The 27,737-nt window shown below is 50.7% G+C and overlaps 1 protein-coding gene and 1 long non-coding RNA gene across 3 annotated transcripts; one reads left to right on the forward strand and one right to left on the reverse strand.

The window, feature by feature from the left end:
* Positions 1-20,726, forward strand: gpx3 (glutathione peroxidase 3). The gene is made up of 5 exons (XM_069898018.1): positions 1-126; positions 12,021-12,177; positions 12,816-12,933; positions 14,092-14,191; positions 19,738-20,726. The coding sequence occupies exons 1-5, from the start codon at positions 52-54 to the stop codon at positions 19,954-19,956; spliced, it is 669 nt and encodes a 222-aa protein (XP_069754119.1). The 5' UTR covers positions 1-51; the 3' UTR covers positions 19,957-20,726.
* On the reverse strand, positions 8,779-27,508 carry LOC138743133 (uncharacterized). Of its 2 annotated transcripts, XR_011344663.1 has the most exons (4): positions 26,887-27,508; positions 16,357-16,540; positions 10,643-10,782; positions 8,779-9,081 (listed from the first exon to the last, which is right to left on the reverse strand). It is a non-coding gene; the product is annotated as an uncharacterized lncRNA (long non-coding RNA). The 2 variants fall into 2 exon arrangements; XR_011344662.1 differs by lacking the exon at positions 26,887-27,508 and having other exon boundaries at positions 16,357-16,907.
* Positions 27,509-27,737: the final 229 nt, after the last annotated feature.

Raw genomic sequence — 27,737 nt, forward strand, 5'->3', positions numbered from 1 at the left:
TTGCTCCAACCTCGCCTGATTCCAGCCTGAGCAGATTCTGGCTGCGGAGGCATGATGGAGGGTTCCCAGAAACAATGCCTCTTGATGTCAATCCTGCTTGCCTGGTTGCAGGCAGGAGCCTCTCAGGTAAGAGGGGTGAATAGAGGGTTCATTTACTCTGAGCAAGCCGAGAAGCCAATTTGCTCAGATGCATCAGATGATTAAAATGATAGTTCAATCTAAATATTTCTCCGTCTTTGTTGTCAACTGCTATTTTAATATGAATTATTGCTGATAAAATCGTACAACATAGGAGAAAATAGGCCATTCAGCCCATCAAATCTGCCCCATCATCAGCTGATCCAGGTTCCCACTCAGCCCCACTGCCCAGCCTTCTCCCCATAATCTTTGATGCCCTGGCTCATCAAGAACCTGTCAATCTCTGTCTTAAATCGACCCAATGACCCGGCCTCTGCAACCGTATGTGGCAACAAATTCCATGGATTCACCACCCTCTGGCTGAAGAAATTCCTCGGCATCTCTGTTCTAAGTCGACGCCCTTCAATCTTGAAGTTGTGCCCTCTTGTCCTAGACTCTCCCACCACAGGAAACAACCTTTCTACATCTACACTGTCAATGCCTTCCAGCATTCAAAGTATTTCCATAAAATACCCCCTCGTTCTCCTAAATTGCAACAAGTGCAGGCCATGAGTTGTCAAAAGCTCCTCATATAATAACCCTTTCATTCCCGGAATCAGCCTTGTGAACCTCTTCTGAATCCTCTCCTATATCAGCAAATGCAAACTGAGATGAATTTGTTCTACTTTGGTTTTCATCTGAAAATCTTTCTTCAAGTTAATCACTGAATATTGATGCTAAATTTGGACATTCTATCTTGCAAATCCTGTGGCCATTGGTTGATGGTTGGAATGTTTTGGAATCTAAACGTGGCTGTTCTGATGGAGAATACCAAGTGTTACACCTACCCAACCTATCATTCAATCTGCCTGAATTTAATTCTGTCGAAGATCACCCACCTCCCCCCCCCAACCCACCCCCCCCCCCCCCACCACCCCTCTGTGACTGAGGTCAGAGTATCTAAAGGATATTTGACAGGCTATTCACAGTGGCAGGCATTCGAGGGTTCTGGGTGACCCAATTGCCTCCCCATCTTTCGGGGCTACATCCGGATCCCAGTGTCATTAGAGGAGGGGATGGTGGGTGTTTTCCAGGAACAGTCGGCATCAAGTGCGTCATAGAGAGTTATGCCAGGATTTTAATTTGGATTCGAAATTGTCTAAAGTTAGAAGGTAAAGGTTCCATTATTGGAATGTAATAATACATTTAGAATGTAACATACGTGAAATTCTTTAACTTTTTGTCGATCGTAAGGCAAACAGAGAATCGTCACTTTGTCCAGCAGAAACCGACAGCACCTGGTGTTCCAGGGTGGTCTCCCGTCCAAGTACTGGCCAGTCCTGAACCTGCTTAGCTTCCAAGATCAGACAATCCCAGCGTATTCAGGCTATTGATTGCTTCTGTACAACTTTGTCTGTAACAAAGGAACGGCTTTGATTTTACTGCTTTTGGTGGATTCCCAACAATATAAATCGTGTGTTTAGATATAGTTCTGTGTCATTTTGTAGTTTACTTTGATTAAGCTTTGGTAATAAAAGGAAAATAGAGGGTTATGGGGTAGGGAGGGTTCCTTTTTTTTGGAAGGAATATATGGGTTGGCACAACATCAAGAACTGAAGGGCCTGTATCCTGTGCTGTATTGTTCTATGTTCTAAATAAAGAATATCTGTGAGAAACATGACAGCAGATTGTACTTCATGCAAGCTAAGTTATAAAAAGAGGATTCTCAGTGACGTGGTCCACAGGGAGTGCGTTGGTGTTACAGGGGGTCCTGGGGAAAGGGTTGGTATTGATAGGGGTGTCCCATGGTGCATGTTACCATTTCACTGTTTACAAGTGGTCTTGAGGTGGGTGCCAATGTTTACAAAGGATCCTGGGGAGTGTGTATGTGCTTACAGGGGGTCCCATGGAAAGTGTCAGTGTTTACAAGAGGTCCCAGGGAAGTGGGTCAATGTTTACAGTGGATCCCAGGGAGTGTGTTGGTCAGGGACGGGAGCTGAGATGATAAGTTATAGACATGAGGTGTAGGAGATGGAGAGATCATTGAGGAGAGATGGGGAAGGAGAGAGAGGAGGGGGAGCGAGAGGGAGGAGGGGGAGCGAGAGGGAGGAGGGGGAGCGAGAGGGAGGAGGGGGAGCGAGAGGGAGGAGGGGGAGCGAGAGGGAGGAGGGGGAGCGAGAGGGAGGAGGGGGAGCGAGAGGGAGGAGGGGGAGCGAGAGGGAGGAGGGGGAGCGAGAGGGAGGAGGGGGAGCGAGAGGGAGGAGGGGGAGCGAGAGGGAGGAGGGGGAGCGAGAGGGAGGAGGGGGAGCGAGAGGGAGGAGGGGGAGCGAGAGGGAGGAGGGGGAGCGAGAGGGAGGAGGGGGAGCGAGAGGGAGGAGGGGGAGCGAGAGGGAGGAGGGGGAGCGAGAGGGAGGAGGGGGAGCGAGAGGGAGGAGGGGGAGCGAGAGGGAGGAGGGGGAGCGAGAGGGAGGAGGGGGAGCGAGAGGGAGGAGGGGGAGCGAGAGGGAGGAGGGGGAGCGAGAGGGAGGAGGGGGAGCGAGAGGGAGGAGGGGGAGCGAGAGGGAGGAGGGGGAGCGAGAGGGAGGAGGGGGAGCGAGAGGGAGGAGGGGGAGCGAGAGGGAGGAGGGGGAGCGAGAGGGAGGAGGGGGAGCGAGAGGGAGGAGGGGGAGCGAGAGGGAGGAGGGGGAGCGAGAGGGAGGAGGGGGAGCGAGAGGGAGGAGGGGGAGCGAGAGGGAGGAGGGGGAGCGAGAGGGAGGAGGGGGAGCGAGAGGGAGGAGGGGGAGCGAGAGGGAGGAGGGGGAGCGAGAGGGAGGAGGGGGAGCGAGAGGAGGGGGAGCGAGAGGAGGGGGAGCGAGAGGAGGGGGAGCGAGAGGAGGGGGAGCGAGAGGAGGGGGAGCGAGAGGAGGGGGAGCGAGAGGAGGGGGAGCGAGAGGAGGGGGAGCGAGAGGAGGGGGAGCGAGAGGAGGGGGAGCGAGAGGAGGGGGAGCGAGAGGAGGGGGAGCGAGAGGAGGGGGAGAGAGAGGAGGGGGAGAGAGAGGAGGGGGAGAGAGAGGAGGGGGAGAGAGAGGAGGGGGAGAGAGAGGAGGGGGAGAGAGAGGAGGGGGAGAGAGAGGAGGGGGAGAGAGAGGAGGGGGAGAGAGAGAAGGGGGAGAGAGAGACGGGGGAGAGAGAGACGGGGGAGAGAGAGAAGGGGGAGGGAGAGAAGGGGGAGGGAGAGAAGGGGGAGGGAGAGAAGGGGGAGGGAGAGAAGGGGGAGGGAGAGAAGGGGGAGAGAGAGAAGGGGGAGAGAGAGAAGGGGGAGAGAGAGAAGGGGGAGAGAGAGAAGGGGGAGAGAGAGAAGGGGGAGAGAGAGAAGGGGGAGAGAGAGAAGGGGGAGAGAGAGAAGGGGGAGAGAGAGAAGGGGGAGAGAGAGAAGGGGGAGAGAGAGAAGGGGGAGAGAGAGAAGGGGGAGAGAGAGAAGGGGGAGAGAGAGAAGGGGGAGAGAGAGAAGGGGGAGAGAGAGAAGGGGGAGAGAGAGAAGGGGGAGAGAGAGAAGGGGGAGAGAGAGAAGGGGGAGAGAGAGAAGGGGGAGAGAGAGAAGGGGGAGAGAGAGAAGGGGGAGAGAGAGAAGGGGGAGAGAGAGAGAAGGGGGAGAGAGAGAGAAGGGGGAGAGAGAGAGAAGGGGGAGAGAGAGAGAAGGGGGAGAGAGAGAGAAGGGGGAGAGAGAGAGAAGGGGGAGAGAGAGAGAAGGGGGAGAGAGAGAAAGGGGAGAGAGAGAGAAGGGGGAGAGAGAGAAGGGGGAGAGAGAGAAGGGGGAGAGAGAGAAGGGGGAGAGAGAGAAGGGGGAGAGAGAGAAGGGGGAGAGAGAGAAGGGGGAGAGAGAGAAGGGGGAGAGAGAGAAGGGGGAGAGAGAGAAGGGGGAGAGAGAGAAGGGGGAGAGAGAGAAGGGGGAGAGAGAGAAGGGGGAGAGAGAGAAGGGGGAGAGAGAGAAGGGGGAGAGAGAGAAGGGGGAGAGAGAGAAGGGGGAGAGAGAGAAGGGGGAGAGAGAGAAGGGGGAGAGAGAGAAGGGGGAGAGAGAGAAGGGGGAGAGAGAGAAGGGGGAGAGAGAGAAGGGGGAGAGAGAGAAGGGGGAGAGAGAAGGAGAGAGAGAAGGGGAGAGAGAGAAGGGGGAGAGAGAGAAGGGGAGAGAGAGAAGGGGAGAGAGAGAAGGGGAGAGAGAAGGGGGAGAGGGAAAGGGGAGAGGGAAAGGGGAGAGGGAAAGGGGAGAGGGAAAGGGGAGAGGGAAAGGGGAGAGGGAAAGGGGAGAGGGAAAGGGGAGAGGGAAAGGGGAGAGGGAAAGGGGAGAGGGAAAGGGGAGAGGGAAAGGGGAGAGGGAAAGGGGAGAGGAAAGGGGAGAGGGAAAGGGGAGAGGGAAAGGGGAGAGGGAAAGGGGAGAGGGAAAGGGGAGAGGGAAAGGGGAGAGGGAAAGGGGAGAGGGAAAGGGGAGAGGGAAAGGGGAGAGGGAAAGGGGAGAGGGAAAGGGGAGAGGGAAAGGGGAGAGGGAAAGGGGAGAGGGAAAGGGGAGAGGGAAAGGGGAGAGGGAAAGGGGAGAGGGAAAGGGGAGAGGGAAAGGGGAGAGGGAAAGGGGAGAGGGAAAGGGGAGAGGGAAAGGGGAGAGGGAAAGGGGAGAGGGAAAGGGGAGAGGGAAAGGGGAGAGGGAAAGGGGAGAGGGAAAGGGGAGAGGGAAAGGGGAGAGGGAAAGGGGAGAGGGAAAGGGGAGAGGGAAAGGGGAGAGGGAAAGGGGAGAGGGAAAGGGGAGAGGGAAAGGGGAGAGGGAAAGGGGAGAGGGTAAGGGGAGAGGGAAAGGGGAGAGGGAAAGGGGAGAGGGAAAGGGGAGAGGGAAAGGGGAGAGGGAAAGGGGAGAGGGAAAGGGGAGAGGGAAAGGGGAGAGGGAAAGGGGAGAGGGAAAGGGGAGAGGGAAAGGGGAGAGGGAAAGGGGAGAGGGAAAGGGGAGAGGGAAAGGGGAGAGGGAAAGGGGAGAGGGAAAGGGGAGAGGGAAAGGGGAGAGGGAAAGGGGAGAGGGAAAGGGGAGAGGGAAAGGGGAGAGGGAAAGGGGAGAGGGAAAGGGGAGAGGGAGGGAAATGAAGATTGATGTTTTTGCATCTTTACGACTTGTGGATATCCCTTTGCCAGTGGTCTCTGTATTGTCAACAATGAATGTTGACTCTGTGAGGGAGACGGCCATAATGTTCCTGTGTTCTGTGGTTACACAACACTATTTAACCAGGTGGTCAATGCACATAAACATTTAACACAGTTTAAAACTGCTTTTAATTATTAATCTTCTCTGATGCCTGAGCCCTTGCTCTTTAATTCTTTCTCCTTCACCCCCTTTCTCACTCACCTCTTTACACAAGATTTGGCATTTTGCAGTGGACAGCCTTGCTCCCAAAACAGAAACATTGGTTATAGTTGTATCTTTACCTGCTATTGACGATGCTAAACCTGCTGAGATCAAAGTTCAACGTTCAGATTAATTGTCAAAGTACAAGCATACAGCCCTGAGATTCTTTTTCCTTCAAGCCAGGCAGAATTTCTACTTATTGGTAATGCAAAAAAAACTGAACTTAAGATCCATGTACAAAAGATAGAAATGTAAACAAGAAGGAAGTGCAAACAGAATTTCTGTGTTTTTACTATAATCACAGCGTCTGCAAACTTTCATGTTTCACAAACAAATTATAAGGATATCAAGTTTGCAGATGATGCCAAGCTTGTGATAATGTTTTCCAACGAGGTGATGAAGGCATTTGGCAGACTTGCCTTCATCAGTCAGGGCACTGAGTGCAGGAGCAGGGACATCAGGTTACAACAGCATAAGACATTGGTGAGGCCACCCTCGAGTATATAGAGTGGACCACCCAGTGGTCACCCATGCCAATTATATAATCCTGAGGGGCATAGATAAGTAAATAATCAGAACTTCCCCCCCCCTCCCCCAGTGTGTGCGTATCGAAATCTAGAGGGTACAGTTTTAAGATGAGAGGGGAAAGGAGCCAGAGAGACACCTTCTTCACGCAGAGGGCGGTGGGTGGACGGAACGAGCTGCCAGAGTAAGTGGTAGAAGCAAAGACAACAGAACATTTCACAGACATTTAAACTGGTCCATTGATAGGACTGGGTTGGAGGGATTTGGATCATACGCAGTCAGGTGGGACTAGGGTGAGTGGGGAGCAGGCTAATGAGATTACCCTGGTCAGCATGGACAAGATGGGCTAAAGGTCCTTCTCCTATGCTGTAGAACTCTATGACTATAAAATCAAGATAGACAGAAGGGCATGGAGTGACAAGGTTGTGGAGATTCGGCGATGGGATCCAGAAGACTGAGTATTAAAGTTGAGAGGGCCATGTTGCAAGACATTGGTGAGGCCTCATTTGGAGGGTTGTGTTCAATTTTGGTCACTGTGCTGCAGGAAAGATGTCGTCCAGCAGGAGAGGGTGCAGAGAAGATTTACGAGGATGTTGCCAGGACTCGGGGGGCCTGAGGTACAGGGAGAGGTGGATGGAATTACAAGAGGAATAGATCAGGTGAATACAAAGAGTCTTTTGCCCAGAGAAAGTTGGAAATGTGAAGACTTTGGTTTAAGGAGAATGTTTTTCCACAGAGGGTGGTGGGTGTGTGGAGCAGGGAGCTGGAGGAGGGGTTGAGGCAGGTGCTATTGCAATGTTTAAGAATCGGTTGGACAGATAGGATGGGTTTTGAGGGATGGGCCAAAGGTAGGCAGGTGGGACGAGGGTGGGTAAGACATTTTGGACAGGCATGGGCAAGTTAGGCTGGAGGGCAAGCTTCCATGCTGAGTGGCTCTCTGGTCATGAGCAATTGGGCAATAACCCGATAATGCAATTTAATCGGGGGAGTGTGAGGTCACGAGAGGAAACAAAAGGTGTTCTGTTATCTAAATGGAAAGATTATCTCAGCAAGATTGGTTCAGCTCATGAATCATAATCTGTCAGCAGACAAAACCCACAAGGAGTGAATGATGTTGGCCTTTGTTCCAAAGGCAGTGGAGTTTTGAATAGGGAACTTTTGTTTCAGTTGTACAGGATACTAGTGGTGACTCCTGGAATCCTCTGCACGTTCTCTGGTTCCATAAGGGGCGCTGGGCAACACTAACAGTGATTCTTTGTCTACCTTATGAGGGGAAGAAGGAAATTTCCTGTAATATTACAGGTTCTGTATTACAGGTCTCATCGAGGGGTCAGCAGTGAAAGGGTTAAGAACTTCAAACTCCTGGGGCCTCCATGTCAATGCAATCAGAATTTATTGACATGAACAATTCATGAAATTCTGTGTTTTGTGGCAGCATCACAGTGTAAACTTTCATGTTACATCCATCTTACCACCAGGCAGTGATGCAACCATCCAGAACACCTGTAGAAATTTACCAGAGTTTTCGGAGATGTACCGAATCTCCTCAGACATCTCACCAAGTCTAGCCGCTGGAGAGCCTTCTTCATGACCGCAGCAACATGGAGGCTCCAGGATAGATCCTTAGAGATGTTGACACCCAGGAATTTGAAGTTATTGACCCTCTCCACTACTGAGCCCTCGATGCAGACTGGGTTGTGTCCCCCTGACTCCTTCCTGAAGTCCACAATCATCTTGGTTTTGCTAACATTGAGCGCAAGGTTGTTGTCATTACACCATTCATCAAGCTGATCTAACTCCCTCCTGTTCACTTCCTCATTGCCGTTTGTGATCTGCTAACAACTGTGGTGTCATCGACAAACTTGTAGATGGCCTTGGAATTGTGCCTGGCCACAGTCATGGGTGTATAATGAGTGTTGAAGAAATCTCGCCAGTGGCTAGACCGTGAGGAGTTTGAGGAGATTTGGTGCATCACCAAAGACTCTTGCAAATTTCTACAGGTGGACCGTGTGGAGCATTCCGAGTGGTCACATCACTGTCGGGTACAAAGGTGCCAATGCACAGGACAGGATCAGGCGACAGAGGGTTGTAAACTTAGCCAGTGCCATATGGGGATCAGACTTCACTCCATCGAGGACATGTACAAGAAGTGGTGCCTTAAGAAAGCAGCCTCTCTCCTCAAGGACCCCCCCCACCACCCAGGCCCTGCCCTCTTCACTCTGCAACCATCAGGAAGGAGGTGCAGAAGCCTGAAGATGAGCACCCAATGGGACAGAAACAGTTTTTTCCCCCCCGCCACCAGATTTCTGAATGGACAGTGAATCACAGACACAACCTCACTTTCTCCTCTTTTTGCACTAATTTAATTATTTTTTAAAATATCTCTTTCTTTGGCTTGGCTTCGCGGACGAAGATTTATGGAGGGGGTAAAAAGTCCACGTCAGCTGCAGGCTCGTTTGTGGCTGACAAGTCCGATGCGGGACAGGCAGACACGATTGCAGCGGTTGCAAGGGAAAATTGGTGGGTTGGGGTTGGGTGTTGGGTTTTTCCTCCTTTGCCTTTTGTCAGTGAGGTGGGCTCTGCGGTCTTCTTCAAAGGAGGTTGCTGCCCGCCAAACTGTGAGGCGCCAAGATGCACGGTTTGAGGCGTTATCAGCCCACTGGCGGTGGTCAATGTGGCAGGCACCAAGAGATTTCTTTAGGCAGTCCTTGTACCTTTTCTTTGGTGCACCTCTGTCACGGTGGCCAGTGGAGAGCTCGCCATATAACAGGATCTTGGGAAGGCGATGGTCCTCCATTCTGGAGACGTGACCCATCCAGCGCAGCTGGATCTTCAGCAGCGTGGACTCGATGCTGTCGACCTCTGCCATCTCGAGTACTTCAACGTTAGGGGTGTAAGCGCTCCAATGGATGTTGAGGATGGAGCGGAGACAACGCTGGTGGAAGCGTTCTAGGAGCCGTAGGTGGTGCCGGTAGATGACCCATGATTCGGAGCCGAACAGGAGTGTGGGTATGACAACGGCTCTGTATACGCTTATCTTTGTGAGGTTTTTCAGTTATTTTTTAAAATATATGCTTCTGCAAAACAGCAAATTTTGTAGCACATGTTCATGACAATAAATTCTGATTCTATTAGATTTCGATTTATTGTCAGAGTACATACGTGACATCACAAAAAACCCTGAGATTCTTTTTCCTGTGGATCAGGCAGAATTTCCACTTACTGGCAGTGCAAATAAAACTTGTTCAGTAGAAATGTAAACAAACTGACTGCAATACTGAGAAAAATCTATAAAGTGCCCAGTAAGAGTCCTTAAACGAGTCCCTGATTGAGTTTGTTGTTGAGGAGTCTGATGGTGGAGGGGGAGCAGCTGTTCCTGAACCTGGGGGTGCAAGTCTTGTGGCAGCTGATGGCAGCAGCGAGAACAGAGCATGCGATAGGTGGGGTGGATCCTTGATGATTCCTGCTGCTCTCCAACAACACCATTCCCTATAGGGTCCTGGGCTGCGTCCAGTACCTTTTGGAGGGCTTGACACTCAGGGGTATTGGTGTCTCCATACCCAGCCATGATGTAGCTGGAGAGGTGACACATCTGTACAGCCACACATCTGGCAGATGGAATGTGAGAAGGGCTGAATGATCCATCTTCCTTGAAAACAAGGATTTTACTTAAATGAGCAGTGGCCCCCGTTGAGAATGGCAGCTGTAGCCAGACCATAGTTTCCTCGCCCTTTGTGAAAGGTCCTGGGGCTTCTGCTCCCTCCCCCTCCCTGCACCCCTCCCTACCCCTCCCCTCCCCCTCCCCGTTCCAGAGTAAATAGTTTCCCTTCCTCTACCTCTCCATTACATTCTACCTGTGTCATTTCGGCAATCTCGCGGGGGGGGGGGGTTACACTGAGTTTCACCGGCACGTCGTCCAGCCCAATCTGTGGAATCCCATGTGCTCAGTGCAGCCTGCTCCATGTCGCTGAGACAGAACACCGATTGGGTGGCCACATCCCCCAAAACCTCCATGGTTAGCGCAACACTTACGGCGCCAGCAACCCGGGTTCGAATCTGGCGCTCTCTGTAAAGAGTTGGTACGCTCTCCCTATGCTTGCGTGGGTTTTCCCTCCAGGGGCTCTGGTTTCCTCCAACCCTTCAAAATGTACCGGGGATACATTACCGTGCTGCTTGTCTAAATTTAAAATGTATTTAAATGTGCTGTGGTGACACGGGTTGGGGAGCGGCATTGAGAATGGCTGGTTGAGAGGGATAAAGGAGGAGGGGGGGGAGAGTGAGGGGGGAGCGAGGCTAAAGGAAATGAAAAATAGGGATAGATGAGGGGGGAACTAGCAGAAACTGGAGAAGTCAATGTTAATTCCATTCAGTTGGAGGGGTCCAGTTGGAAGATGAGGTGTTGTTCTCGAATTTACGGGTGGTCTCAGTATGCCAGTGCATGAGACCATGGACAGACATGTTGTCAAGGTAATGGGATGGGGAATTAACATGCGTGGCCACTGAGAGACCTAACAAAGGGCTCAGCCCTGAAACATTGGGCGCCCTGGACTTGCCGTGGATGCCACATGACCTGCTAAGTTTCTCCAGCGTGTTTCTGTGATGTGCTCGACCCCAGCGTCCACAGACTCTCTTGCTCACCTCTCGATCAGAATCAGCTGGAGGAGAGCAGGGGCCGACAACACCAGTGAGAATCAGGCCAGAACTCCAGGGGCCGAAGAGCAGGCAGGCGGCGAAGGAAGCTCGTCTTGCATGTCACCCCGTCCACCTCTGGTTTTATCCTACATCAAGTGGGAAAATAACACTGGAACAATCAAAGCCAGGATCAGATAGAAAACAAACAGGAAGGGGGATCATCCTGGGACACAGCATGTAGCAAGTGTTTAATGAACAATCAGGAGAGCTAACAATTTCCAGCACATTCACTTTGCTGATGTTTTCTCTCCCTTTGTAATTCTTTTATTTTCTTTTAAATAGAACCATAGAACACCAAAGAAACAGGCCCCTTCAGCCCTTCTAGTTTGTGCCCAACCATTTTTCTGCCGAGTCCCACTGACCTGCACATCCTTCCACACCCCTCCCATCCATGTACCTTTCCAAATTCTTCTTAAATGTTAAAATTGAGCCTGCATTTCACCACCTCAGCTCATTCCTAACCCCCATCACTCTCTGTGTGAAGAACTTCCCCCTGAACTTTTTCCCTTTCACTCTTAACCCATGTCCTCTGATTTATATCTCACTTGCCCTCAGTGGAAAAACCTACTTGCATTTATTCTGTCTATCCCTCTGTCTTAATTTTGAAAACCTCTATCAAATCTCCCTTCATTCTGCTGTGCTCTTGGGAATAAAGTCCTAACCTGTTTAACCTTTCCCTGTAACTCAGTTCCTGAAGTCTGGGCAACATCCTAGTAAATCTTCTCTGCATTTTCTCTATTTTATTGATATCTTTCCTGTAGTTTGGTGACCAAAACTGCCACAATAATCCAAATTTGGCCCCACCAATGACTTATACAGGTACAACTTTACCACCACATCCCAACTCCTTGGACTCAATACTTTAATTTTTGAAGGGCAATATGCCAAAAGCTCCCTTTACATTTTCAGGGAATTATGTATCTATATTTCCAGATCCCTATGTTCCACTGTTCTCTGTTCTAATACAACACAGTAACAGGCCCTTCGGCCCACAAGCCTGTGCTTTATAGACAATGTCATCGGGGTGACCCCTGGTGACCTAGTGGCGTAATTACATATCACCACAACTGGATGACCAGCCAGATCCAATGACTCATGTTCGAATTCCGCCTCTGGCTGCTGAACAATTCTGTCGCCATCAATTGGCAGCTCTCCACAAATGGGGAGGAAATGTGGGAACAGCGTTCTCAAAAAACAACAATAAGGCCCCCACGCTGAGGGTCGGGGGGCCGGGTAACACCGCAGAGATCTCTGCAGCTTCCGGAGATGGGCAGGGAGCAGCTGCAGTGCGGAACCAACAACTATCTTCACTTTTCTCTCTCAGGTGTCTTACTGTAACAGCTCTGTGCCTGGCTCCATCTACGACTATGGGGCAATGGCCTTGGATGGCAGCAGGTACATCCCGCTGAGTGACTACACTGGAAAGGCCTTGCTGATCCTCAACGTGGCAACGTTCTGAGGACTGACAGCACAATATGTAGGTATGTACTGCTTGACTGCTCAGTCCAATCCTTTCCCCCATGGTAGGGAAGTCTCACCTGGTGTGGTGGGGGAAGGTGCATGGGAAAGGTCAGATGGGAGGTGAAGGGCAACATTCTTCATGCAGAGGGTGGCAGGTGTGTCGGGGAGGTGGGGACAATGTGGTCAGGAATGGTTCAGAGGAACTTGGGCCAATGGGCATGAGCTCAGCCAAACAGCTCGGCCAAAGGGCCTATTTCCATGCTGCACAAGTCAACAATCTCCAGTTTGACTCCAAGTCACAACCTCAAAGCACTCACCTCCTCGCCAGTGCTATCAACCTGCATTTCTTTAGCAACAGTCCCATCCCACTCGACGTTTCACTCCTAGTAGTGGTGGAAGAAAATGCAGCCCCCGGGGAAAGCCCACGAAGACACGGGGAGAACGTAGAAACTCCTTACAGACAGCACGGGATTCGAACCCTGCTCCCGATTGCTGTAAGTGTTTTGCTAACCACGTCACCCCCTGTGCCTGCTTTTGCTGATGAAACTTTCCTTCCTCTGGATGATGTGTGTCCTGCTGAGTTTCTCCAGGGGAGAGGGACATCTCTCTCTCTCATGGTTTAATGCCCTCTTGCTCCTTGTCTCCAATGCCTTCCTAGATCTGAATGCACTACACAGAGAACTGATGCCCTACGGCTTCACAATCCTCGGCTTCCCATCCAATCAGTTCGGCAAACAGGAACCAGGGACCAATGAGGAAATCTACCCACTGTTAAAGTAAGTGAGAGTTTGGCTGGAATCCTTCCAGCCAATGTTCTTGTTGGGAGATGGAGTTTATATAGAGCAGAAATTCCCAGCAAGCAAGAGGACATGGGTGGGGGGAGGAGGGAAGAGAGAGACTGTCTTCTTCTGGGTGGGGGGTGCAGGGAATCTCTGCAGGTGATCCTACACCAGCCATCCTCAACCTTTTTATGGCTACAGAGTTTATGGGCCCCCTTCCCTGTGAAGGAGTTAAGTTTTTGTTTCTTATGAACTTTTCTCCTACCGACTACATCAAAACCACAAAATATTTTATCATTTCAGTCCATGGCTCATGGTGGAGGGGTGGGGGTGGGGAAGACACTTATGACCCCTGATGAGAATGGCTGTCCTACCCCATGAATATCACAGCCAAGAAAACACAGGGCATCCCCTCCCACAGTCTCCCTATCCCACTCTCCCCCCACGGACACCTTTCCCCCCTACCCGTGGACACCCTACCCCATCCCCAATATCTTCTACAGATACCCATCCCCGTGGACACCCTCCCTCGTGGATACTCTACCCCATCACCCACTCTGCCTGCAAAGCACTCTTTTCCATTCACTGTTTTGCCAGGTTCTAAATGTGCAATCGGATGATAATAAGGTTGAGCCTATAGGTCTGGGATAGGTTTCTAGCATATCCCATTGCTTTAAGAAGTGTTGAATCCTGAGAGGTCTGCTGGAAAAGTCAGGTGGCAAATCCCCTGGATTTGATGTTTCCTGGGACAAAATGTGCCTCAACCCAGCCCTCCATTCCTGCTCGCAGTGGAATTCGACTGCTGTGGCTCGAGCAGTCCACAAAACAACTGGAAACCCTCCATTCCCTGGGAAGGAAGTAGCCAGTTTGGGGTAGGGCCTTGCTGGACAACACAATGAGAAGCTGGAGATCTCAGCGAGTCAGCCTGCATCCATGGAGAGAGATGGTCAGTCAACGTCTTGGGTCAGGACCCTTTCTTGAGATCCAAAGATGAGTCCTGAGCCAAATCGTCGACTGACTGTCTCTCCCCACAGATACTGCCCGTCTCGCTGAGCCCCTCCAACTTCTGTTTGCTGAAGATTTTGGCCTCTGCCACAGACTCCAGACCCAGGGAGTTGAATTCCCTCACCACTGAACCTTGCCATTTTGTCACAGGTATGTCCGCCCTGGGAAAAGGTTTGTCCCAAACTTTCCAATGTTCCAGAAGGGTGACGTGAATGGAGAGCACGAGCAGGGGCTGTTCACCTTCCTGAAGGTGAGGACCTATCAAGCTGCACACGGGGAAAGAGTGTGCCTGAGTCAAGGAGTGCATTGTGTGGTTGGAATGTCACGTGGAGGGAACGCTGGGCCTGGGAGCCCGCGCTGTAAATGGGGTAGAGGGGGGAGAGGGGGAGAGGAAAGGAGGTCCCAGTGCTCCCTAGGGAGAGGGGCCTTGGACAATGTGAAGTCCGTGTAGAACAGGCTTGCGTGGTGGAGCATGTCAAGGTTAGGAAAGAGAAAGTTCTGAATCTTCTTATAAATATTCAGAGAGATAGGTCCCGGTGACTGGAAGGGATATACCCCCATGTTATTACAGGAAGGGAGGGAAGAGATTAATGGGGATTTGTTGATGATCTTTACATCTTCCCTGAACTCAGATTGTTGACAAAAGTTAAGAGCAAGACTCCTGGGAATTATGGACCAGGGTATCGTACGTCAATGGTGAACAAACTATTGGGTGTAGGATTTATGAGCATTTGGAGAAGCATAGTCTTCTCAGGGATAGTCAGCATGGCTTTGTGAGGTGGAGGTTGAACCTCATGAGCCTAATTGGGTTTTTCAAGGAGGTGACAGGAAATTGATCAAGGGTAGAGGAGTAGATATGGTGTATATAGATTTTAGCAAGGCATTTGACAAGGTCTCCATGGTGAACTCATGCAGAACATCATGAGATCCAAGGAACCTTGGCTGCTTGAATTTGGAATTGGTTTACCTGCAGAAACCAGAGGGTAGCAGTAGATGGAACACATTCTGCCTGAAGGTCACTGACTAGTGGAGTTCCATAATGATCTGTTCTGGGACTCCTGCTCTTCGTGACTTTTATGAACAACCCAGATGAAGAAGTGCAGGGATGGGTCAGTAAGTTTGCAGAGGTCACAAAGGTCAGAGGTGTGGTGGATAGTGTAGAAGGTTGCCATAGCTTACAACATGATTATAGATAGGATGCAGAGTTGGTCAGAGAAGTGGCAGATGGTGTTCCATCTGATAAGTGTGAAGTGAAGCATTTCAGAAGGCTGAACTTGAAGATGGAGTACATGGTTAACGGGAGATTCTTCACAGTGTGGAGGAACAAAGAGATCTTCAGGTCCAGATCCACAGATACTACAAGGTTGTTGTGCAAGTTAATAGGGCGGTTAAGAAGGCATATGGCAGTGGTCCTCAACCTTTTTCTTTCCACCCACAGACCACTTTAAGTATTCCCTATGCCATCTGTGATTAGTAAGGCATTGCTTAAGGTGGGATGCAAGTGGGAAGAAAAAGTTTGAAAACCACAGTTTTAATCATCCCTAATGGACTCGTTATGTGCATGGTTTCATAACTCCAAAGGAAATGGGCCAATGACAATTTTCTCAAACAAAATATTTCAGTAACAATTGGGTCTAGAGCAGTGGTTCTCAACCTTCCCTTCCCACTCACATCCCACCTTAAGCAATGGGGTCTGGGTTGGAGATCATGTCTTATGAAGCAAGGTTAGCAGAGCTGGGGCTTTTCTCTTTGGAGCATAGGAGGAGGAGAGGTGACTAGAGGTCTACAAGATTATGTGGGACTTAGATTGGTGGGCAGCCAATTTGTGTGCCTGCCTACATTTTGCTTGAACCTTGATGAAGGGCTCAAGCCAGAAACATTGGCTCTGTATCTTTATCTTTGCTCTACAAAGGACACTATGTGACCTGCTGAGTTTCTCCAGCATCATGTTTTTACTTTAATGCATGGGGGAGGAACTGCAGTTCACTCCATAGCCCAAAGACCAGCCCAGTGTGTGGGTGAGGAGTTGGTGGGTGTGTGGGGAAAATGCACTGGGACCAGTGGTTGGTGGAAGACTCTGTTCCTGTGTTGTTAATGAGCTTGTGATGCAAGGGTGGGGGTTGGATTCCTGGTAGGAATTTGAACACAGTGAAGGAACAGGAACTGAGAAGTCACATGACTTGGAAGATGTTTGGGAACAGCACAGTCAGCATAGTGATTAGCCCCCACGTCGATACAACGCCGGTAACTGGGGGTTCAAATCCCATGCTGTTTGTCTGTGTGGGTTTTCCCCAGGGCTCCAGTTTCCTCCAACTATCCAAAACGCATTGGGAGTGGCATGGGCTTGTGGCCAGAAGGGCCTGTTACTGTGTATAAATTTATATTTTAAATTTTAAAAATTAAAAATTCATTTACCTCATTGCATGACTTTACTCTGTTCAATTAGAAGCCATGGCAGTGCAGGGTACCAGTTTACTCCCGCAGCAACATCTGCAATCAATTACAATGTCTTCACCTCCACCGATTCAATCGATTGCTGTACGAATGGTTGTAAACGCCCTAATGTAAACAGAGGCCAAACACAATCTGCTGGAGTGTCCTGGGGGGGGGAAGAAAGAACAGTTGACATTTCAGTCCGGGACCCTTTAGATTCCAGTATCTGCAGCCTCCTGTGTGTCTTAATATAAAGAGGAATTCAGAAACATTTGGAAACAGGGTTAACAACTAAATGTAAACCCGGGCGGGGGGGGACACATGATTTTGTCGATAAATACACTTCAGTAATTGAGTTCAGTTCAAAGTTTCACTGGGTAGTACAAACAAATATTAACGTGTCCCATCTGGGCCACTCCCCAATCTTGGCCTTCATATTGACTTCTCCAATTTTCATAACAACCCCTCCCTCACATCTCTCCTTTTCCCTACTCCTCTGTCTCCTTTCCTCCAGCTCCCCACCCCCCTTCGCCTACCCTCTCCCCATCACGTCATCTTATTTCTCTTCTACCCTCCCACCTGGATCCACCCATGACTAGTACTCCTGCTCCATTTTAATTCCTCACCCCTGTCAGTCCTTGGTCCCGTGCACTGCCAGACTGGGAGCACCTGCAAATTGGAGAAACAACACCTCGTCTTCCATCTGGGCCACTCCAACTACCAGATGGCATTAACACTGACTTAGCCAGTTTCTTTTAGCTTCCTCCTTACCTCTAATGCTCTCTCCCTTTTTTCCCTTTTCCCTCTGTCACCTTTCACAGAAACAATCCCTCTCCCCTGTCCTCATCTGTAGTCTGCACTCCTCCCCCTGCCCTTCCTTTCTCCCAATCTTCTAACTCAGGCCCCTGCCTGGGTTTTACTCATACCTTGAGGAAGGGCTGAAAGCCGAAACGTGGGTGATATATCTTTACCTCCCGTGGGTCGGCTGGGTTCCTCCAGCATCTGTGTGTGTGTGTTTTACTAAAATCACAGCATCTGCAGGCTTTCATGTTTCACCCCTCCAGCATGTTTGTGAATTAACTTTCTAATCCCTTGTAGCTAACATTACGATTTCCTGCTGTTTCCAAATGAACTCATTCTTCTCTCCTTGACTGTCAACAATTGAGAACTTTGTGCTCCAGTGGCTTCCAACCCCAGACCATTAGAACCATTGAACTATAAAACACGACAGTCCAGAAGTAGGCCCCTTGCGTCCATCTTTCACTCTTCCCTGGTAACGTATGCACCTGCCCAATTTCAATTCCAACTTTACTGACCTGCACCCTGACCATATCCATCCATGCACACTCCTGTCCGTGTACCTGTCCAAATATTTCTTCAATGTCAAAATTGAGCCCACATTCACCACCTCACCTGGCAGCTTGTTCCACACCCCCACCACTCTGTGTGAAAAGGTTTCCCCCCCAATGTTCCCTTTAAACATTTCACCTCTCACCCTGACCCCATGTCCTCTAGTTTATGTCTCACCCAAACTCAGTAAAAAAAAATCCTGTTTGCATTTACTTTAATCACACGCCTCATAATTTTAAACACCTTTATCAAATCTCCCCTCATTCTTCTACATTCCAGGTAATAAAGTCCTAACCTGTTTAACCTTCCCCATAACTCAGTTCCTGAAGTCTGGGCCACATCCCAGCAAATCTTCTCTGCAAATGATCTCTTTCCTGTAGTTGGGTGACCAAAACTGCACACAATGCTCCAAATTTGGCTTCACTCATGTCTTATACAACTTTACCATAAACATCCCAGCTCCTGTACTCAGTACTTTGATTTATGAAGGATAAGATGCCAAAAGTACTATTTACAACCCATGACCATACACCTGAACGACTGGATCATAGGCAGGGCTTCAATCTGAATATCCTGAGTCCAGCTCTGTCAAGTTACCCGCAACCTCCCTGCAACCCAAGATGGTCCTGGATTGGACCACCCGGTATCTGTCTTCTCACTGCACCTCCTTTGGATGCTGGGAGACTGGCCAAATTCCTCCAGCATTTCTGTGTTTTTATTACTGTGCTGACATGTAATTACACCACTAGGTCACCAGGGGTCATCCCGGTGACCTTGTATATAAAGCAGTCCAGAGCTACAGTCTAGCCTTCCAGGTTCGTCTTGCAGAGACAAGACCTCTTAGTGTACAGATTAGTTTATTAAAGCTGCCTTATACTCGCACTGCTGGTGTGGTTATGGTCAGTACAATTAAAATCACAGATTTTGCAAACTTTTGTGTTTAACTGTAAAACATAACCGACTTGCTCTAGTGTACTCGAGCCAGGATCCATCAGATCAGATGTTATTTATTGTCGTGTAATAAAACAAATCTAATTGCCTTTTGCCTGCTGTAAAGCAGATAAAGATTCGTTAAAACTACATCCAAATTTTGCTTCACCAATGTCTTGTATAAAACTTCACCACAAGAATAAACTCTCCTCAAAAATGTTGATTTATGAAGGCCAAAGTGCCGAAAGCTCTCTTCACGATCCTATCCACCTGTGAAGACACTTTCAGGGAATCATTTTTAAATTGACCACCTTTCAGGCCCACGAGCCCATGCTTCCCAAATACTCCATTTGACCTACAACCCCCGTATGTTTAAGGGTGGGAGGAAATTGGAGCCCCTGGGGAAAACCCACACAGACACGGGGAGAATGTACAAACTCCTTTCGGACAGTGCCTGGTTGGAACCCAGGTTGCTGGCACTGTGTTTAACTGCTACGCTAACCATATTACCCCATCTGGGATCTGTATTACCAGATCCCTCTGTTGCACCGCACTCCTCAGTGCCCCTCTGTTTATCCTGTATGTCCTACCCTAGTTGTCCATTTCCAATTGCTTCAAAATGCTTCCACATAAAGAAGTTTACCCCAATTTCTACTTTGGACATTATCTTTGGGTTGTGCTGCTGGGTGTGGGAGAGGTGACAAGCTGGACTTTCCTGAGCATTTATCTGTGAAGATAGGAAAGTCTCAAGCCACTAACCACAGATGGTGCCTGACCTGCTGTTTTCTGCCAGCTGTTTTGAGTCGGCAGATGTTGGGGTGAGTGCAGGCCAAAAACATACTGGAGAAACTCAGCAGGTCACGCAGTGTCCATTGGAAGTAAAGAATAACCAACGTTTCAGGCCTGAGCACTTTGACTGGGTAAACAAGGGACCAGGCCTGGAACATTGCTTACTCTTTTACCTCCTACGGACGCTGCATGACCTGCTGAATTCCTCCAGCCGTTTGTGGGCTGCCACTGCCAGCCGTTTGTCATCTGCTTCCAGAGTCTGCCATCTCTAAAATAGTGTGTTGCTCTCCGCAGGGTGCATGTCCCCCAGTGGGTGAGGTTTTCGGAAACACCAACCTGCTCTTCTGGCAGCCGCTCAAGATCTCTGACGTCAAGTGGAACTTTGAGAAGTTTCTCATCAGCCCGACCGGCAAACCCGTCCAGCGTTGGCACCCTCGGGTCCCAATGTCCATCATCAAGGAGGATATTGTCCGTTACATAAGCTCCCTGCGTCTCCAACAGAAGTCCGATTAAGCCCTGCCCCCAAACGCTTTGTGTCACTGAAGCATGGTTCAATTTAACTAAGCAATCTCCCCACCCCGTTCCCGCTGCACTCTTCCGATCCCTCCACCCCACCTCCCCACCATCTTCCAACTCAACCACTTTTCTTTCACTCCCCTCCATCTATCAACCATCCTACACCCTCTCCCTATTTCATCCTCCTCCCTTCTCTGCCTGCTCTCCTGCTTTTCCTCCTTGCCATCTTCCCCACTCCACCTCCATCTCTCTTCTGGTTTGAAGACTCTTTCCATTCAGCTGTCATTTGTCCTGCTGTTCCATCTCCTTCCCTCCCCCTCACTGCCCATCCTCTCCCATCAAGACAGACAGACAGACAGACCCACAATTCCTCCTCCACCCCCCCCCCCCCCAACACCATAGGAATGTCTGGACTCTGGAGAAGGTTCCTTCCTTCCCCCCAAATACCACCTCAACTTGGCTCAATCGAACGATGTAGAGGTAGATGGCTTTTGTTCTCTCTTTCTGTGTGTCTCTGAGCTCCTGGTACAGGAAAAGGGGTCGACAGGCTTCGAGGAGACGACGGCAGCGTGAAGATCAGGTCTAAAAGCAGCCCCAGCTGCCAGTTCTGGTCTGAATCCACATCCTGTCAGGCTTGGCTCTTCAGTGCATTCGAGCCACCTGTCTCTCGGTGTGGACCACGTTGTCTCCACGTTGACCCTCGCTCCAGTCCGCCCACCCATTCCCAGTGAGCTCACCCTACTCAACAATAAACCACCTCCTGCAAACCTGCCCTCCTGGAGTATTCCTTCCAAAGCGGCCCATGGTCTCCTTCAGGGCCGGGTGCACACCCATGTATATCCACGCACCCTCACCCGCAGATGCACACACCCACGAGGACATGCACCCACCACGCAGACACATCCATTATTCCCAGAGACACAAGGGATCAGGAGGCCATTCGACCCATTAAGCCTGCCCCACCATATACAGTGATCATGGCTGATGTACCCCCTTTGAGATTCCACCAGTGGGAACACCTCGACATCTGGATCAACTCAAAGTGCTAGAGAGCAAGGCAGCCACTCTGGAAGGCAACAGGGAGGTGGTCGACATTTTGGGCCAAAACCTTTCTTTCCTGAAAAAGGGCCCAGGCCCGAAACCTCCACCTCCCATAGATGCTGCCTAGCCCACTGAGTTTCTCCAGTATGTGGCGTTGCTCCAGTTTCCAGCGTGTGCACACTTCTATCGAGATTCAGGACTCCTTTATTGTCATGTACATCAGACACTAACCAATGCACATAATCTGGCAGCTTCTGTCTAATGTAGATGTTCCACTAGTGTTGCCTGATGACTCCCACCCTCCCCTCCCCACCCCCACAAGAGAAAGAGAAGCAAAAGAGTCCCTTCAGAGTCGCTGAGTATCTGTGGATTCACCCCCAGCCTCCCGCAGCCGCACAGACTCCTATTCGTTCCAGTGGTGACCCAGAGTTCTCAGTTCCCAACTCCCCCTCACCCCCCATCACCACAATATGATCAGGAAGCCCAAGGACCTTCAGGAGCCCCTCTCACCATCGGCCCTTCAGAAGCCCCTCTCACCATCGGCCCCTAGTGGTTCCGATCCCTAGTTCCCACAAGCCACTCTCCAGCAAGCCGTGGCCTGTGAGAGTTCTTTGGCTGTGGAGACCCTCGCTGGTCCAGATGCGTTCTCCTTCCCTGTAGTCATTCCCAGGCTTCTCCTTCTCAGTGGGGGTAGGGGGAATGACTTCCCACCTTGGTGACCTCCGCTGGTCCAAACATGATCGCTGCCATTTTGGGCAAAGATCTCCATTGGTTCACTGATGTTGAAAAAAAACACAACCAGCCCCTTTAACAGGCTATTGATGCTTGTAGGGGGCTATCAGTGTAAACAATGGGCAGTAGGACCCTTCAGTGTAGCCCTGTATCTCCACTCCCTGCAAACTAGGGATGTCAGGGTAACTACCGGGCAGAAGGACCCTGCATAACCCTGTGTCTCCACTCCCTGCTCTCCAGCGCTGACATGGTAACAAACAAGCATTAGGACCCTGCAGAGGAGCCTTGTGTCTCTGCTGCTGGCTCTCTAGGGCCATGGGCATCACAACTGGGCAGTAGGGCCCTGCAGAGCAGAGTTGTCTCTGCTCTCTGGGACCACGGACATGATAATCATGCCTATTGCCCTACTCCCCACCTTGTTTACCCCCTTTGGATCTTCCTCAAGAGCTGCGAGCAGCTGTGGTGGCATTGAGGAAACTCCCATCGGTTGACTACCAGCAATTCTGGGGACCAACAGCCCTTGGCGGAAAGGACAGAGACTGTTGTGTTTCGGGTTGCAGTGTTGCTCGTAACTCTCAACACCACTGGGTGGAAATGCTACTGCCTGGATGTGGGGTGAGGGGTCGAAGTCACAGGCTGCCTGTGTAACCAGAGGGCAAGCTCCATGGGAGGGGTGGGAAGTGGGAGTGGGAGAGGGGTGTCACTGCTCAGGGACAAACAAGTCAAAGGGTCAACACTTCATTGACACAAAACTTGGAATGGTGACCATTGAAGGGTGGCGGTGATAGGTTTCAGAGCTGGAGAAGTGAGGACCGGCCCAGCTTTACCCCAGGAAGCAGGGGCCTCCTTAGCTGCACCCACACCTGAACAGAGCCCGTCCAAAATGCCAACCTTTCCAGTTGCCGCTCGACCCGACTCCACTCCTCCAGCAGAGTGTGCGTTTAGCTTCAGATTCCAGTGTCTGCCATCTAATGTGAGGCCAATCAGGGCCCAGCCTGGCTGCGGCCAATAGGAACCAACCCCAACATACCAATGGGAATCTCACTTCACCAGAACAGTAGTAGCCCATGACTGATCAGAGCCTAAACCAGATGTGGCCAATGGGAACCCAGCCCCAACATGACCAACTGGAACCCAAGCTGGCCCAGGCCAATGGGAACCCAACCCCAACGTGGCCAACGGGAACCCAAGCTGGCCCAGGCCAATGGGAACCCAACCCCAACGTGGCCAACAGGAACCCAAACTGGCCCAAGCCAATGGGAACCCAACCCCAAAGTGGCCAACGGGAACCCAAGCTGGCCCAGGCCAATGGGAACCCAACCCCAACGTGGCCAACGGGAACCCAAACTGGCCCAAGCCAATGAGAACCCAACCCCAAAGTGGCCAACGGGAACCCAAGCTGGCCCAGGCCAATGGGAACCCAACCCAAACGTGGCCAACGGGAACCACACTTGACTATGACACTTGTATTTCACCATCAATGGTTCACCTCAAGAGTTCTCTGCAAGTCTCACCACCGTCAAACTTGCCCTCCAAGCCCAGGAAAGGCTTCTCCAGGCTGGCAACACCCCCATTTCTGTCCACTCCTTTGCACAGATTGCATCCCCACCCACCCAGAACACAGCTCACCACCCACCCAGGGCTTCACTTGAACTGTGCTATAGGAGCACCAATGAAGGGCAAGGCTTGAGCGAATGCTGAAGAATGGAGCCACCTTGCAGTGCAAGCCTGAAGATCCTTCAGAGTGCCTTTGCTGCAAGAGCACCAGGAAGACGACGCAAGGGATTCCTTCATCAATACAAGAGCAGGGGGTTTATGCTCCAACCTTGTGAAGGCAGCAGGGATGGCGCAAGGCTCTTACGGTGCCAGTGAGCCAGGTTTGAATCCCGCGCCGTCTCTAAGGAGTTTGTATGTTCTCCCTTTGTCTGTGTGGTTCCTCTGAGTGCTCCGGTTTCTTCCCACCCTTCAAAACGTACCAGGGTGTGTAATTGGGCAGTGCGAGCTCGTGGGGCCAGAAGGGCCTGTTACCGTGCGGTATGTATGCCTCAAATGTCCAGAGCTCGGTGGGAGCACTCGGAGCAGTGCAGATGGCCAGGTTGGAGGGAGGGAGGAAGGGACGGTGTTGGAGATGGTGCAGAGGAGCTTCACCAGCTTGATGCCTGGGGTAGAGATTCCGTTAGGTTTGATTTGCTTCTACTGGAGCAAAGGAGGTAAGGAGAGGATTGAAGCACACGAACGTTCAGAGGGGGATAGATGGGGTGGACTGCAGAAAACCATTGTCCTGAATTGGGGTACATGAAATCACAGGACATAGATTTCAGAGGGACTTTCCCTCCCCCAGAGAGCGGGGAGTAGCTGGAACAGAGAGTGTGGTAGATGCAGTCACTGACAGTATGTGAGAAGTATACGAACAAGCCCTTGAACACCACCTACCTCCCCACCCCCCTTCCCCGACTCACACTAACCCAGGGATGGAAGGTCACAGGCCAAATGCTGGGAGATGGGATTAATAAGGATGGGTGCTCACTGGGTTAGCATTCATATCATGGGCCAAATGGCTTGTTTCAATGCTGGATTGAACCCCAATTCACAATGTAGACCAGGCCTGCAGATCTGGTACCTTCAGCAGATGATGATTCACTGGAGGATCTCAGCGTCACCTTGGAAGAACATAGAACATTCCAGTACAGGCTCTTCAGCCCTTGAGGTTGTGCTGACCAATATAAACCTACTCTACAATCAATCTAACCCTTCCCTCTCTCACATCCACATCCCTCTGTTTCTCTTACATCCATGTTTCTATCCAAATGTCCCTATTGTACCAGCCTCCACCAACCCCTGGCAATGCGTTCCAGGCCCCCACCGCTCTCTGTGTAAAAATTACCCCGAAGTCTTGCCTAAACTTCCCTCCCTTCAATTTGTAAACATCCCCTGGTGCTTGCTGATCCCGCCCAGGGTAAACCATGTTGGCTGCCCACCCTATCTACCACCCTCAGAATCTTATACACATATTAAGTCTCCGCTCATCCTTCTTCACTCCAAAGAGAACAGACCCAGCTCTGCTAACCTTGCCTCATAAGAATTATTTCCCAACCCAGGCAACATCCTGGTAAATTCCCTTTGCCCCCTCTCCACAGCTTAAACATTCTTCCTGTAATGAGATGACCAGAACAGAACTCAATATGCCAATTTGTGGTCTAACCAGAGTTTTATAAAGCGGCAACACTACCTCAAGACTCTTGAACTCAATCCCTGACTAACAAAGGCTAGCCTACCGTACACCTTTTAAACCCCTATCAATATATATAGCAACTTTGTGCAAGAGATTGCCGAGTTTCTTCAGTAATTCTACTGACAAACCAGTCCTGTCCTGACCCAGGCAGTCGGTACATATTGAAGGCGAGCAAATGGGGCTTTAGACGGCTGAGCTGGTGGGCAGAATGCCCCCTCCCCCACACCTTCACAAAAACCGTACAGCGGGCTGACATTGCCCGCTGAGGTCAGCCACCCCCGCCCCCCCCCCCCCCCCCCCCACCAATCTGTGACTTGACGTTAGCATTCGCATGACTTGTGTTGGCAAGGCTAAGGCTCATTTGTGGAATGACGTCCTCGGTACACACACCCTTCACCCCTTGCCATGGCAACAGCAATGGGAGCAATGACGTCCAGGATGTGGCATTTGCTCACTATTTCTCAGCAGGACAAGGAGCATCAGCCTGGGGTTTAAACGCTGCCCATGGTTCACACCCAGTGCCGGGTCTCACGGTGTTTCCTGTGGCCATGAGCCAGGCCACGGGTGTCTGTGTGGGGGGGGAATCAAGGCCATCACCCACACAGCAAGGATCGATCCCTGCAAGACCGACACCCCAATCTCCCTTCATGTCTGAAACAGACCCAGGGAAACCCCCAGGTATGCATGCAGCAAGGATGCAGGGAAACAGGCCCTTCAGCCCACCTCATCCATACTGTCAAACACACAGTTGGCATCACGAGTCAGGTCACCAAATCCAGGAGCAGGGACAGGTGTACTAGACTTCGATGAGACCACACTTGGAGCACTGCACTCAGTTCTGGTCACCCAGCTAAGGACATAATTGAACAGGAGAGGGCACAGAAAAGATTCATGAGAATGTTTCTGGGAGTGCTCCACGCATACAGCCCTTTCTCAACCACATGGGATTCTGGGAGGGTGGGGCCGCCATTGCACGCTCGCTCTCTCTCTCTCTCTCTCTGTGACTTTCCTATGGACTTTAGAAATGGTGCGCCTACGTCTTATTACTTTTCCATGGTCCTTTAAAAAATTATAAAGGTTTAAATAGTTCGGCACAACAACAGGAGCTCAATGGCTTGTACTGTGCTGTACATAATGCTAAATTATGTTATAATTAGGCGTGATTAAATACAAGATCCTAATACAATGATCAGGATTTAGTAAATTGGATACAAAGTTTATACCTCACGTTCCTGCACTCACGCAAAAACATCATCAACGCGTCTCTATTTGTCCCTGGACAGCCCATGTCCCTTTCACACTGAGCAAATCCACACGCAGGCGTCAGATGATCCCGGAGATGATATACCCTACCCCGGCGGTCCAGCCCCACGGTGATTTGACGCCTGCGAGCCGATTCACAAGCTCTTTAACCAGTATACTGGCCATTAATTACTCCGATAAGGTGCCAGTGTGGAAGGGGGTTTTGATTATAAGGAGAGGTGGGGGCTTTTCACTTTGAAGTGCAGGACACTGAGGGGGAATTTTCATAAAATCATTTCTTTAACAAGGAAAAAAGTGTTTAACCCCCCCAGTGTAGGTGAACTTAGAGGACGTAGATTTAAGATCGAAGGTTTGAGATTCCTTGACATGCAATAACAGATTAAAATGTCACATATATGATGTACTTTAACTCCGGCTGGAAGGCCAACTAAAAGTCGCCGTGAGCATTTCCCGGCACCCCTAACAATTGGAGAAAGAAGCAGGAGTCCCTTCAGAGACACTGAGTATCCATGGATTTGCCTCCAGCGCTCCTGCAGCCCTTGTCTGCTCCATCAGCCGCCCAAGTTCCAGATCCCAACCTCCGACCCGATCAGGAAGCTTTCTGTGCCCGAGATCCCTTCGGGAGCCCTCCTTGCCCTCTCGAATCCTGGCTCTGATACCTGGTTGCCTTGGGCCAGTCTCCTGCAGCCCATGCGAGTCCTTCAGCCGCTGAGCCACTCGTTTGTCTATGGTCACCTTCCCCGTTGGAAGGTCTCCCATGCTCCTCCTCCTCGACAAGGGGTGTTCTCCCATTTCTGGTGCCCTGTGCTGATCCGATGCTCCCACAGAATCTGCAAACCCTTGTGGTTCGCTGCCTACTACATCTTGGGCACAGACCTCTGAGGTTACAGGATTTGAGGTGAGAGGGCAAAGATTTAAAGGGGACTTGGTGGAGGGTAAGCTTATTCCCCAGAGAGTGGTGGGTGTGTTAAATGAGCTGTCAAAGAAAGTGGTGGAAGTTGAGGGGAAATTTAAAATTATGATGGGGTAAATGCAAACAAAATTTTTCCATTGAGGTTAGGTGCGAGACGAGAACTGGAGGTCATGGGACAAGGGCGAAAGATTTAAGGGGGAATTTCACACAGAGAGTGGTGGGCATGTGGAACGAGCTGCCAGCTGAAGTGGAGAATGCAGGCCGATTAAATGTAATTTAAAAAAAGTTTGGACAGGTACATGGATGGGAGAGGTATGGAGAGCTATGGACTGGTGCACGTCAGTGGTTCTCAACCTTTCTTTTTCTCTCCCCCCCCCCCCCCCCCCACTCAGAACACATTAAGTAATCTCTTACTGACTGGAATCTAAGGGATTACTTAAAGTGGGACGGGAGAGGAAAATAAGGACCCCTAGTCTTGGCGGAATAATAAACTAGATGGGCTGAATGGCCTGTTTCTGTGCTGCTGAGTTCTGTGGTTGGTAAAGAACAGCTGAACTTTTGCAGAGAGGCGATGGATTCAGGATCAGTAATCCCTGT

This window comes from Narcine bancroftii, chromosome 9 (assembly GCF_036971445.1).
Source record: "Narcine bancroftii isolate sNarBan1 chromosome 9, sNarBan1.hap1, whole genome shotgun sequence".
Taxonomy (NCBI): domain Eukaryota; kingdom Metazoa; phylum Chordata; class Chondrichthyes; order Torpediniformes; family Narcinidae; genus Narcine; species Narcine bancroftii.